This window comes from Phyllostomus discolor, chromosome 14 (genome assembly GCF_004126475.2).
Source record: "Phyllostomus discolor isolate MPI-MPIP mPhyDis1 chromosome 14, mPhyDis1.pri.v3, whole genome shotgun sequence".
NCBI classification, from domain to species: Eukaryota; Metazoa; Chordata; class Mammalia; order Chiroptera; family Phyllostomidae; genus Phyllostomus; species Phyllostomus discolor.
The window spans coordinates 49,272,978-49,285,588 of NC_040916.2; the positions used below are offsets into that span (position 1 = coordinate 49,272,978).

The following is a 12,611-nucleotide window of genomic DNA, read 5'->3' on the forward strand; positions in this document are numbered from 1 at the left end:
AAGTCAGGATAACGGTTACCCACAGTTAAAGTGCTGGTAATAACTGAAAGGTAGTACTTTTGGGTACTGGTAACATTCTGTTTCTTGATCTGGTTGCTGGTTATACAGGTGTATTCAAACTGAAAATTCAGTGAACTTGTGTATCTTAGAACCTATGCAGTTTTCTGCTTTTTATACTTCAATAAAGAGGTTTTTTTTTTTTAATATATTTTTTAAATATTTTATTTATTTATTTTTTTAGGGAGGGAAGAGAGGGAGATAGAGAGAGAGAGGGAAACATCAATGTGCGGTTGCTGGGGGTTATGGCCTGCAACCCAGGAATGTACCCTGGCTGGGAATCGAACCTGGGACACTTTGGTTCCCAGCCCGCGCTCAATCCACTGAGCTACGCCAGCCAGGGCTAGGTTTTTTTAATTAAAAAAAAAAAAAAAAAAGGCCCTGGCTGGTGTGGCTCAGTGGACTGAGTGCCAACCTTCGAACGAAAGGGTCACAGGTTCAATTCCCAGCAGGGCATATGCTTGGGTTGCAGGCCAGGTCCCCAGTTGGGGGTGTGTGAGATGCAACCTAATCGATGTATCACTCACACACTGATGTTTTTCTCCCCGTCTTTCTCCCTCCCTTTCCTTCTCTCTAAAAGTAAATAAAAAATAAAAAAGGAAAGAAAAAGAAAGCCTACCCATTGGAATAAATAGTCCGTCATCCTCTATCTCTTCCTCAGCTTGGTGATCTGAAGTCCTGAGTGGCTTTCCTTGAGGAGAGGCACAGATATCTAGTTGAGATGATTTCCCAGGCTGGGCTCCTGGTTTTACAGAGTGGCTGCCTGATGGCTGTAAAGACGTCTCTCCTCCAGAATGCATCTGAGGTTTTCCTGGAAGAATCACAAACATTGCTTCACATTTTAGCTAGTTTCAGTCATACTGTTACAGAAATCAGCGTATTGTTATAAGTCCCTTTTTAGTTAGAACTTCATTTAATGATGCATACACTACATAGGTATTCCTCTGTTAGGACAGTGTCCCAAGAGAAATACTGAAATAAGCTCAGATCCAATTCACTCATCTGTAACATCAGGGACTTGAAGTATGTAATTACTAACGCCTTCCTAGCTCTATTATACGGTGACCTACACAGAAAAAAAAAACACACATTTTTTTTCTACAGAAAAGTCAAGATTCATAACTGCAGGGTGGGGTTATAGTCCTGATGACTAAAGGACACTTTATATTGATGACCATTAACATTACATTTAATTAACTATAAATTATATACATTATAAAATGCCCTGAACTTTCAGACACTGTAAATCAATTTTACAGAGCATCAGAGTAAAAATCACTATAAAATTATCAATATTGGCTTTATAGTTCACTAGACAACTTTCCTCTTTCTCACCTCAACTCTTCATGAGTACTATCATTCTTTTTGAGGGCAGTGTGGAACATTAAAAAAGCAAAGAAACATTAATGGGGTATTCCAAGTAAACGGAATTAATCTGTGATAGAAAAAAGAATACACAGAAAATCTACAGAATATACACAAGAAATTATTAAACAGTGATTGTTTTTGAGAAGAGAACTTGAGGAGTAAGAGGACAGAATGAAAGGGTGCCTAATTTATCGCTATGTATTTTCTGTATTTATGAATTTTTTCCACATTTGTGTATTGAATAGTCAAAAAAGATTCTTTTAAATCCTAACCCAAGGATATGTTTATTGATTTTAGAGGGGGAAGAAAGGGGAAAGAAGGAAAGGGAGAAAGAGAAAGAGAAACATCTATCAGTTGCTTCCCCTATGACCAGAGATTGAACCCACAACCCAGGTTTGTGCACCGACTGGAAATCAAATCCACAATCTTTTAATGCAAAGGACGATACTCCAACCAATTGAGCCACTCAGCCAGGGTGAAATAGATTTTGTTTTCAAAAAGAGATCAAGTTATTTGTCAATGAGCTCCATTCAAAACAGACAGCCTATTTTATACTTTTGTGAACTGCTATCTCATCAATATTAGCAATTTCAACTGAAGTTAAGCATAATTTTAAATTGGAAGACCCCTGCTGCCAACAAACAAAAAAAGCCTTTATTTTAAAATAAAGTTTGAAACAATCTATACTGGTATTTACCTTCAGTCTTACTTTTTTTTTTTTTTAACCTCTAGAGCCCATGATTACTACACAATGTCAAAAAGCCTAGAGGCTTTGGCTTTTGTACAAGGAGTTGAATCCTAAATCCATCAAATCAAAAGTTCCTCTCAGCCAAATTTCTTCAGTAGGAATTTCTATCAATAGCACGGCACAGCCCTGGCTGGTGTGGCTCAGTGGATTGAGAGCCAGCCTGCAAACCAACGGGTCGCCAGTTCAATTCCAGATAGGACACTTGCCTGGGTTGCAGGCCAGATCCCCAGTAGGGGGCACTTGACAGGCAACCACACGTGGATGTTTATCTCCCTCTCTCCCTCCTTTCCCCTCTCTAAAACTAAGTAAATAAAATCTTAAAAAAAAAAAAAAAAAAGGCACAGCACAGCACTGGCCAGGTAGCTCAGTTGGTTGGTGCATCATCCTGTACACCAAAAGACTGTAGGTTTGATCCCTGGTCAGGGCATATACCTAGGTTGTAGGTTTGATCCCTGGCTGGAGTGTATATGGGAGGCAACCAATTGATGTCTCTCTCTCTCTCTCCACCCGTAAGATCTTGGGTGAGGATTGAAAAAAAAAAAAGGTACAGCATAGAGGCTTCATTTAATCAACAATCTATAATGATTTCTAGACTTAGTGATATCTAACATTTTAAAAATTGAATTAACACAAATGACTTTTTAAACAAACGTACCAGAATCTTTACATCTAAGCAAAATACAGAAGCTCACTTTGGTAGGTAGAGCTTCCATTTATGCATTTGCTACCTAAGACATATTTGGAACTACTCTGAAACTGTCCCTACAGTATAATCTGCACCACCTCCATATAGATAAAATGTTCCCTTTCTCTGCAACCTTTCTTTTCTCTGACCCCATCACGTTGCTTCTCAGTTTAATTCTCCTTAGGAACCTTAGGACTCCGCTCTTCCTTTTCTCTATCAATATGCTAAATGCTGAAAGACCTTAGAAAGAGAAGTCGAGAAGGGTAAAAGAGAGAAGGAAAAGCCTTATTCAGAGTACACATGTAATTATTTTACTGTCCGCCTAAGAAGTATAAGTTGGTAAAATGAAAATAATTAGCTGAGAACTCCACAAACCAACTAATTATAAGATGAAATTGGCTTAAGGTAGTCATTTTTAGAAGGCAAAGTTTTAAAAAGTAGAAATTAGGAAAATATAAATCAATTTTAAAAGAAAAATTAAAATTCTATTAAATACCAATACAGAGAAAGGTTTCATCACTAGCACCTGCAGTCTAGAGAAATGACTGAACGGTATCAACTGTAACAAAATGCTGATACATCAAAGTAACCCCTTGGATTTTTTTCTTTTCTATCACACTTAATCATGATCAGAAATCTAAAACATTACTTAAAGTAAAACAAAAAGAATATGCACTAAATTTTAATAGTAATCTACTATGAGTAGTAAGATTATGGACAATTTTTCTTTGTTCTTTTTTTGAAAAGCATCTAGATTTTATTTAATAATTTAAACATTTTAAAAAATGTCGACAAACAAAAGCAATACTTGGAGCTGGATGACAAACATGCTTTTAACATTGGGTTTTCGTCCTAGAACGTGACTTTTTCTGAAAAATATTCAATTTTAGGCCTCTCGGTATAAGCAGGTTCCAAGGGAATGTACCAAAAAGAGGCGAACAGTCCCCACAGGAGACTGTAAATTCTTTAAAACACTTTGCCCATCCACAGTGAAGTCAAAGGACTCCAAGCCTTTCCAGAGGCGCGAGCCAGGGCCGCCTCCTCTCCCTAACCAGTCCGACACAAGCCTCCAGTCAGACTTGTCAGGAGTGCTAAGGATGGCTTAACTTGCCAGGACCTCCCTCCCGAAATGCAAAGAAAAATTCTTTTTAATTCTGTGGAAAAGCTTCTCTCCTGTGTCAAGTTCTACATAAAAATATGCTACTCCTGGCTGTGCAATTAAACAGAGCTGCTTGAAGTTGGAGTGCTCTCGGATTTCGAGCAGTTCTGTCTGTCTCTCCTGTGCCTGGGTAATGAAGGCATCTTGAATTTAGTCATCGGTGGTGCAGTGGCTGAGAGGCACAGGAAGGACCTGGAGCTGGATGTGATGGCTCTTACAATTTCTCTCAAATAGAATGCCATTTTCCTCAACTCTTAAAGAGCCTCCTCAATGTAGCCTTATATTTCTCCACCTCTTCTACCACCTTTGCTGAAAGGTCCACCACTGACTGGCAGCATAAGGGCATGGTCACAAGACAAGCCTCTTTTGGCCAGGGCAAGGTAGCAATATGTGCCAATGTTGACCACCAAACGCTTTCCACTACAGGGCTGGCAAGGCAAAACCAGCAGGGTCCCAGAGGCTGAGGAGGTTTCCGAGGCTGCTCTGGGTGAGAAGAAGACTTGCTAGTTCTGCCTGTGGATGAACACTTCCTTCCCTGCCTTCATTTAAATCAAAGAAAAATTGACAGGCTGACCTTCCTCAGGGGCAGGAATGTGTTTTCCCATGGATGCTTCCTTCCCATATTTTCTGTAAGGGTTTTCAGTGACATCAGAAGCCTGTTTTACCAGTTCTGTTGCATCCGTTAGTTTCATGGGAACAATACTAAATGCATAAAGATACTTTTTCTTCTCTGGATTTCCAACATTTGCCAAAGCTATGAACCTGGTGGCATGCTATGCATTTTCTCACAGAACGATGTGGTTTCGATATGGAAGCCCTCTCATAATATGTCTTTTCCAAAGCAGCAAAATGATCTTGGTTTCAAGCATGTAGCAAGACTGGAGACCAAAGCAGAGCCACACTTTTTGGTATCTACTTCTCCTTGGACCAAGGGGATGTGAGCAAGCTATCAACACCCTTAAACTGGGATGTGGAACACAGCCTTGGGACCAAAACTGTAACCAGGGACTGGCTCATTTAAGGACTTTGTCCCACTGAGGTACACAATCTGCAGCCCTGAGCTTCAGTAAAGACACCTTTCTGACCTGGATATGGAACATTTTCAGCTATTTCACACTCATCAGCATCTTGGAAATATTTTACTGTTTCCTGATTACAGGCACCCAGCACATATGTCTGAATAGAACCTTTTTTTATTCCAGTTTTATATTCTTCCCATTCAGCATCTGGAGTGGAGCCAAAGAAATTTCAGGTGCAGCAGTTTCTAACCCATCGGTCCTAAAAACAGGGTTGAGACCACCACCAAAAACTAGGACACTGAACCTGCGCTCCTCCAAAAAAATCCAACTTTAATTTTCTTTAAACTTTTTCAGTATTTTCTAAAATGCACATATATGAATTTTTAACCTTCCCTCTCTCTTCCCTATGTTTTTTTGTATGTTATATTTCTAGTTAGGAAAAAAAATGAATTGGGGGAAAAAGGATTCTATATAGACACTCATAATGTACTTCTTTTACAGGTACTTCCAATTAAAGTGCAAGGTATAGAATCAACTTCCAACTATCCCTTCTAATGAAGGACAGTGGTATCACAGATAATCCTAAACAATGTTTATTTTATTTATCTACACTTCAATATTTGTAAACTGACAATCAAAAATATCTCTACACATCTCAACACAAAAACAAACAATCCAATTAAAAAATTAGTGAAGGACCTGAATAGACACCTTTCCAAGGAGGACATACAGATGGCCAACAGACATGAAAAGATGCTCAACATCACTAGTTATGAGGAAAATGCAAATCAAAACCACAGTGAGATACCACCTTACAACTATCAGAATGGCTACTATCAATAAAACAAGAAAGAACAAGTGCTGAAGAACATGGGGAGAAAAGGGAGCCCTGGCGTGAACTTCCAGTGGGACTGTAAACTGGTGCAGCCACCATGAAAAACAGCATGGAGGTTCCTCAAAAAATTAAGGATAAAGCTACCATATAACCCAGCAATCCCTCTTCTGGAAAATTTTGAAAACATTTATTCGTAAATATATATGCACCCCTTCGTTCACTGCAGCATTATTTACAATAGCCAAGATACAGAAACAATCCAAGAGTCCTTCGATGGATGAATGAATAAAGATGTGGTACGTGTATGACGGAATACTATTCAACCATTAAAAAGATGAAATATTGCCATTTGTGACAACATGGGCAGATCTTGAGTATTAGGCTAAAGGAAGTAAGTCAGATGGAAAGGACAAGAACCATGTGATTTCACTCATATGGGATAGAAAACACAAACCAAAAAACAAACTCCTAGAGAGACAACAGGACGGTGGTTACGAGAGGAGAACGGGGGTGGGGGAGGGCTGAGGGGGTAAAGGGGCTCAAATACATGGTGACAAGAGCAGACAGACGGCACATTACAAAGTCGCATACCTGAAATCTGTATCATGTTATTAACCAATGTTACCCCAATAAATTTAATTGTTTAAAAAAACTCTAGATTCCACTCAATAGCTGAGTGACTTTCAACCCCTACTTAATTGTCCATTCCTTCTCTAGCACTTCAATCTTGTATTTTCCTCCAGTTCCTGTCTTCATGTCATAAATACAACTTAGCTTGAAGAAAAATATTCAATAATCAGCCCCTCAACTATATTCCACATTATCATGCATGATTCTCCATCCCTCAATCCAGTATCTTAGATGGTAGCAATCTCTAAGCAATACTAGTTCTTTCTCTGTCATGTCTCTAAATATACTCTTTCTTCTCTGTCCTTACTGTCAACATCCTACTCCAATCCCCTCTAAGGGCTCAAGGGGACAGCAGCAAAGCTGTGAATACCTGGGTCTGCCCTTTCAATCTGAAGCCCTGATACACTCCAACACAAACACAGCACTTCCACACGTCTTCAAAGTGTGCAATTCCACTTCCACTCCTTCCCCACAATCTACCAAAACCTAGCAATCCTGCAGGTTCCAATCTTAAAAATCCTAGTTACCTGTACCACACACACAAACAACTTTTGCTCCAAATGAGTTACACACATCTTGTGTTTCCAACTAGACTATAAGCTTTCCTAAGTTCTAACTATGTCTTCTGCTTCTTTATCAATTAGCTATCACCTACAGGAAAAGTTCAAACACCTGAGCAAGAAAAACAAAGCCCTTCACAATCTAAACAGCCCAGCCAGTGTGGCTCACAAAAACATCAGTTGGTTGGAGCGTTGTCCTGTAAACTGAATGGTTATGAGTTTGAGTCCCAGTCGGGCATATGCCTATGTTGTGGGTTCGGTCCCAGTCAGGGAGTGTTCGAGTGGCAACCAACTGATGTTTTTGTCTCACATTAATGTTCCCGTCCCTCTCCCTCCCTTCCCCTCTCTCTAAAATCAATAAACATGCCTTTGGGTGAAAATAAAAGTACTAACAAATAAATATAAGTAAATACAATCCACCACTCTGAAGTCACCTCTCACCACTTCTTCCGAGCAACTACGTTGCCATCTTCTTCTGTCTTTGACCTCCAAGAAGACTATTGTTGGGCTATGAAACCCCATGCCATCGTTCTGTCAAATGGCTAATCATCCTTCAAGTCCGAAGGATTACGTCATCTCTGTAAAGCCTTTCCCAATGTCCCAGGCAGTAGTCTCTCCTTCTGACCCACTGCCCGTCCTCCATAAGCCCCACTTCATGGATATCCACAAAATCACAAAAAATCATACATAGTTCATCCCTCCAGACATGAAAGGGTAGAGAATGGAAAGAAAAGGACACAGAAGATTTAAAGAATGGGAGAAGAGAAGAAAGTCTCCACCCATTCATAAAGTTCACTGCTGACCCTTAGGAGCAGTTCCAATTCCACACCAAATCAGTATGTCCTCTCAGAAAAACGAAACGTAAAGGCACTGCCAAGAGTGCAGTGGCAGACAAAGTCAATGCCAAACTGTTATTGACATGGAGAATGTAACCTAACCTTACACATCTTACCTCCTTCTTCCTTGACTTCTTCACTAGGCTCCCCTGAAAAAGGCTCCTTTGTGATGGGATGATCACCTCTGTCTTCTTGGGTAACTGGCTTGGGCCTGAGTGTCAACTTCTTCCCCCTCCTTGAGCCAGTGGCATGGAGTTTTTCTTTGTCAACATGTATGTTAAGGGGCTGGGAAGACTCCAAGGAAGGAAGGGTGATGCCCTTAGAGATGGCCACATCAACAGCTTCTAGAACTGGCGCATTTGTGTCCTGGGTGAGTACCCTAGAGCTCAAAGATGGATCCTCCATACCAAACTGATTTCCTGCATCCTGCACAGATTGAACTTCAAGGCCAGCCGCTGTACCGTGACTTCGACACCAGGTCAGTGACACTGACCCTAAGTCTTTAACCTGGTCAGATTCTGGTTTAACAGCTGACTCCAGGTCTAAGTCGTTTTCCTCCTGGTTGTCCTGATGCTGTTGGAACTCAGTCACTGTAGTTCTTCTCTTCTTACTGGGCAACATTTTAAAAGTAATACTGTTGTTCCATCCTGAAAGGATAAAAGTTAGTTCTTACCACCTTCATATTAATTACGATACTTCCTCAAATATCTTTTTAGTTACATTCAATCATGAACGCAGTACTTTATACCAAATGTACAATCACCCATCAAGTGGAAGTGGATAGATCTTGGCTCAGTGACTTAATCTCTATAAACTTCAGTTTCCTCAACTGTGAAGAACAATTATTTTTACCTTATAGAGTTGTTATAGGAATTACATAATAAGTGTCCCCAGCTGGTGTAGCTCAGTGGATTTTGCACTGGTCTGCGAACCAAAGGGTTGCCGGTTTGACTCCCAGTCAGGGCACATACCTGGGTTGTAGGCCAGGTCCCCAGTGGGGGCAACATGAGAGGCAACCACACAGTGATGTTTCTCTCCCTTTCTCCCTCCCTTCCCCTTGTCTAAAATAACTAAATAAAATCTTTTTTTAAAGAATTACATAATAAGTGATTAGTAAGCGTCAGTTATTATTATTACCATCAGGAGGGTTAGAACAGCATGATGCTGAGAGCAAACTGAATCACACTGCCTGGATTTGTTTCCCAAATCTGCTTCTTGCCAGCTTTGTGACCTGGTATAAGTTACTTAACCTGAATCTGTTTCTTCAGTTATAAAATGAAATAAGAATAGCACCTACAGAATTAGATAGTAATTTATTAGATCAGAAAATACTTTCTATTTTTGTTTCCATTAACAGAAACAATCCAAAAGCAAACTACGGTTGTTTAAAGAGATTAGGCCACACTGAAATTGTGTAAGGTAAACAAGAGATTCCTACTGTACTATCTTACTTCTGGACTCTTGCTTTCAATCCCAGTTATCACATGCTAAGGGCAACACTAACCTAAACTGGAGGGTATCTTCTTTTATGTGCTTATAGCACCTGTTTGCAAATCTTTTTTTCTTTAAAGATTTCATTTATTTTTAGATAGACAAGAAGAGAGGGAGAGAAACATCAATGTGCCTGAAAAACACGGAGAGCAACATTGATCAGTTGCCTCACCAACACCCCAAGCGGGGACCTGAGCCACAACCCAAGCTTGTGCCATGACTGGGAATCAAACCTGTAACTTTCCCACTCGCAGGCGAGTGCTCAACACACTGAGCCACACCAGCCAGGGCTGCAAACCTCTTTTATAGTAATTACCACTTTTGTGGTTGCCTTCTGTCTGTCTCCTTCCTGTCTCCCTCCACAATACTATGAGCTTTATCAGGAAAAGGACTCTTTCAACTAGTACCCTTAGACTGGGCAGTATCAGCCCTACTGCAGACAATGAATCTTCCTAGAATAAATAAATGAATGAATGAAAGAGGGCGTGAACTTCCTACTCTGTGCTTATTTTATGCAGCATTTGGACCTAGAGTTAGGCTTTATATGGAAAGTTGTTATAAACAAAAAAACCTTACTCAATAAAACAGGTACAAAAATAAAGTTGCCTTGCGTTACAGTGAGTTCTTCATCACTGACAATGTTCAAAATCTAAATGAACACCCACCTACCAGGTCACTCAGTGAAAGCTTGGACTAGAGGGCAGCAAAATAAAGTTTTAACTCTTAAGCGTCTAAATTGTAAGGTTAGTTTTAAAGCTCCCTAATTCAGTTTACACACGTCACTAGAAGTCTCCCCGCAGCCTCCAATCTACCGACGCCCTTAAAAGCTCAACAAACACGAGAAGATTCCGTTGCCCCTAGTAAGGGAGGATGGTGAGCGGGTTAAGGGGAGTGGCAGTAGCTTAGGCGAGTCCCGTATCTCACAGATGAATTACTAAAGTCCAGAAAAAGGGTGGGGCGGGGGGCGGAGAGAAAAGAAAACAAAGGGGAAAAAAGACAGCTACTATTTAAAGCCCATATCCTCTAGGGTTCGGCTCCTGGCAATGATAACACAGCAGTTCTAAACAGGCTCACCTTTTGGGAACTGAAGTCAGACCAACAGGGTGAAAGAATGCAAATCCGGGGGTAGCCCCTGCGCGAGCCCCTCCGGAGAAAAGATTTCAAAAAGGGGTCCTAACTGTGCTTTTGATCTGGGCGCCGAGCACTGGCTCAAGACCCCACTCCCAGTTAGACAGCCTTACTTCCACTTTGTCATACACCCTGCACCAGCTCTCAGACCCGACTTCCTCAGCTTGGTCACCCTCCGGATGGGCGTCCAGATCCCACTTGCCTCTTCCCGCCTCACAGTACCCGACTCTCACCAGCGCCTGCTCCCGCGGAAACTCGGCGTCTGTGCCACCGGAAGTCAGCCAGCGGCAACAATTTACGTGCGCGCCCCCAAGTCGCGGCGCGTGACGTCAGGGAGTCAAAGAGCGTGCTTCAACCACTAGGCGCTGTCCTATTTTAGAGTGGCATGAAGCCAGAAAGCTAGCACGTCAGTTGTGGGCAAGAAAATTTAAAGGGCCCTGGCTGATGTGGGTCAGTGGATTAAGCGTCAGCCTGCAAACTGAAAGGTGGCCGGTTGGATTCTGAGTCAGGGCACAAGCCTGGGTTGCGGACCAGGTTCCCAAATGGGGGCGTGCGAGAGGCAACCAATTGATGTTTCTCTCACACATCGATGTTTCTCTCCCTCTCTCTCACCCTACCCGTCTAAAACTAAGTAAATAAAATATTTTTTTAAATGTGAGGTAAATAACTCTCTTTCTCGTCCCTTGGAGCTATACTACTCAAAACAAAACTGTAGATTGAGATTTACTTGTTTAACTTGAAAATTAATCCTCCTCGCTGCTAGACACCAGGAAGAAGGGACCAAGGGAATGGAGAATTCAGAACATTTCAGAAAGGAGTTCCTAGTTGCAAATAGTGCATTTTCACGAATAAAGCTAAGGCAGTAATGGACTCATTCCATAGTAATTATTCATATGTGTATAATACTTTGCCATTTTACGAAATGCTTTCACTTATGTTATCACAGGTGATTTTATCTTCACGATAAATCTATGGAACAATGTATATTATTATACCTTCCAATTTACACAGGACAAATTTCTGGCTCAGCTGGGTAAGTGATTTCACAAAGATATACAGCTATCAAGGAGAATCAAGTTCCTTAACTATCTTCTAATGTATTGATCCAGTGCCCAGGAAGGTGCCTGGGGCATAGTCAATGTTCAATAAGTCTATACCTATGTTTTGAACAAATGAATGACTCCCAGAACTATTTCCACATTTCTGGAAGGAGAGAATGTCAAAGCTGGAAAAATGCATTCAACTTTCCTTTTACAAGTGAACTCCCAACTAATATTTACGTATTTAAATAACCTCATCTGATACTGTCTGTAAACAGAATCCAACAGGATGAAAGTATCCACAGCCAAAATGAAGAGTGAAATTGATGTGATCATGGGCCTAACCGCAGTCTGACTTTAACCTGAATCACCCTGACTCTTCCAAAGGCCAAGGAAGTCTCTAGAAGCTTGGAATTTCATTCATGTCCAGCTTGTGAACCAGCAGAATACGCGTATCTATTGGTGTGTATGCTCGCTCTCTCTCCTAAGCAGCCCTAAGCACTTGACACTTTAGAAAAGAAATATCCATCGTTGATTAACTTTGGCAATCTTCGTTTGTCTTTTTATAAAGATAGCTTTAATTTACACACCGCAAAATTCATTTGTTTTACTGGTATAATTAAATTATAAGTACATTTTCAGAGTTGTGCAACCACCACGAGGTTTGATCTTTAATTAGAGTTTTAATTAGTGTTTCTCAGTTTCTGAAGTTTAAGAAAATTTCCATAATAACCTTTAGTGGACTCAGAAATGTATAACAATAATGGCAAGTGATCCTAAAATGAAAGCAGTATATAATTTTGTTTTTCCAAAATCCTGAGCTCCCTCTTACCCAAAACATTCTGCTGCCATATTAAGCCCAGAGAACCAGAATCACAGGATCTATAGGTTCTCATAAGACAATATACCTACATTTGTACTCCGTCTTCGTCGTAGCGGTTTTCTTCTTTAGACCCACAGCTCGTCAGTGGGCGGGGTCTCATTCTCACGATACCAGGGCGATGGGGTCCCCTCCCCGAGACTTTCCGAAAAGGGGCGGGGCATGTTTTCCGGAA

At 40.9% G+C, this 12,611-nt stretch overlaps 1 protein-coding gene and 1 pseudogene across 6 annotated transcripts in view; both read right to left on the reverse strand.

Annotated features, from left to right (window-relative positions):
* Positions 1-12,563, reverse strand: part of GON4L (gon-4 like) — an 85,893-nt gene extending 73,330 nt beyond the window's left edge. For 3 of the 6 annotated variants that reach the window (XM_036015962.1, XM_036015963.1, XM_036015964.1), the window contains exons 1-3: positions 10,463-10,790; positions 8,014-8,544; positions 677-868 (exon numbers count right to left, since the gene is read on the reverse strand). In XM_036015962.1, coding sequence (XP_035871855.1) covers positions 677-868; positions 8,014-8,518 — 697 coding nt within the window. In that variant the 5' untranslated portion in view covers positions 8,519-8,544; positions 10,463-10,790. Of the gene's footprint in view, positions 1-676; positions 869-8,013; positions 8,545-10,462; positions 10,791-12,468 lie in introns of those variants that run through there. The other 3 variants (XM_028502973.2, XM_028502972.2, XM_036015961.1) reach the window with 3 other exon arrangements.
* On the reverse strand, positions 3,539-5,404 carry LOC114489070 (annotated as a pseudogene).
* Positions 12,564-12,611: the final 48 nt, after the last annotated feature.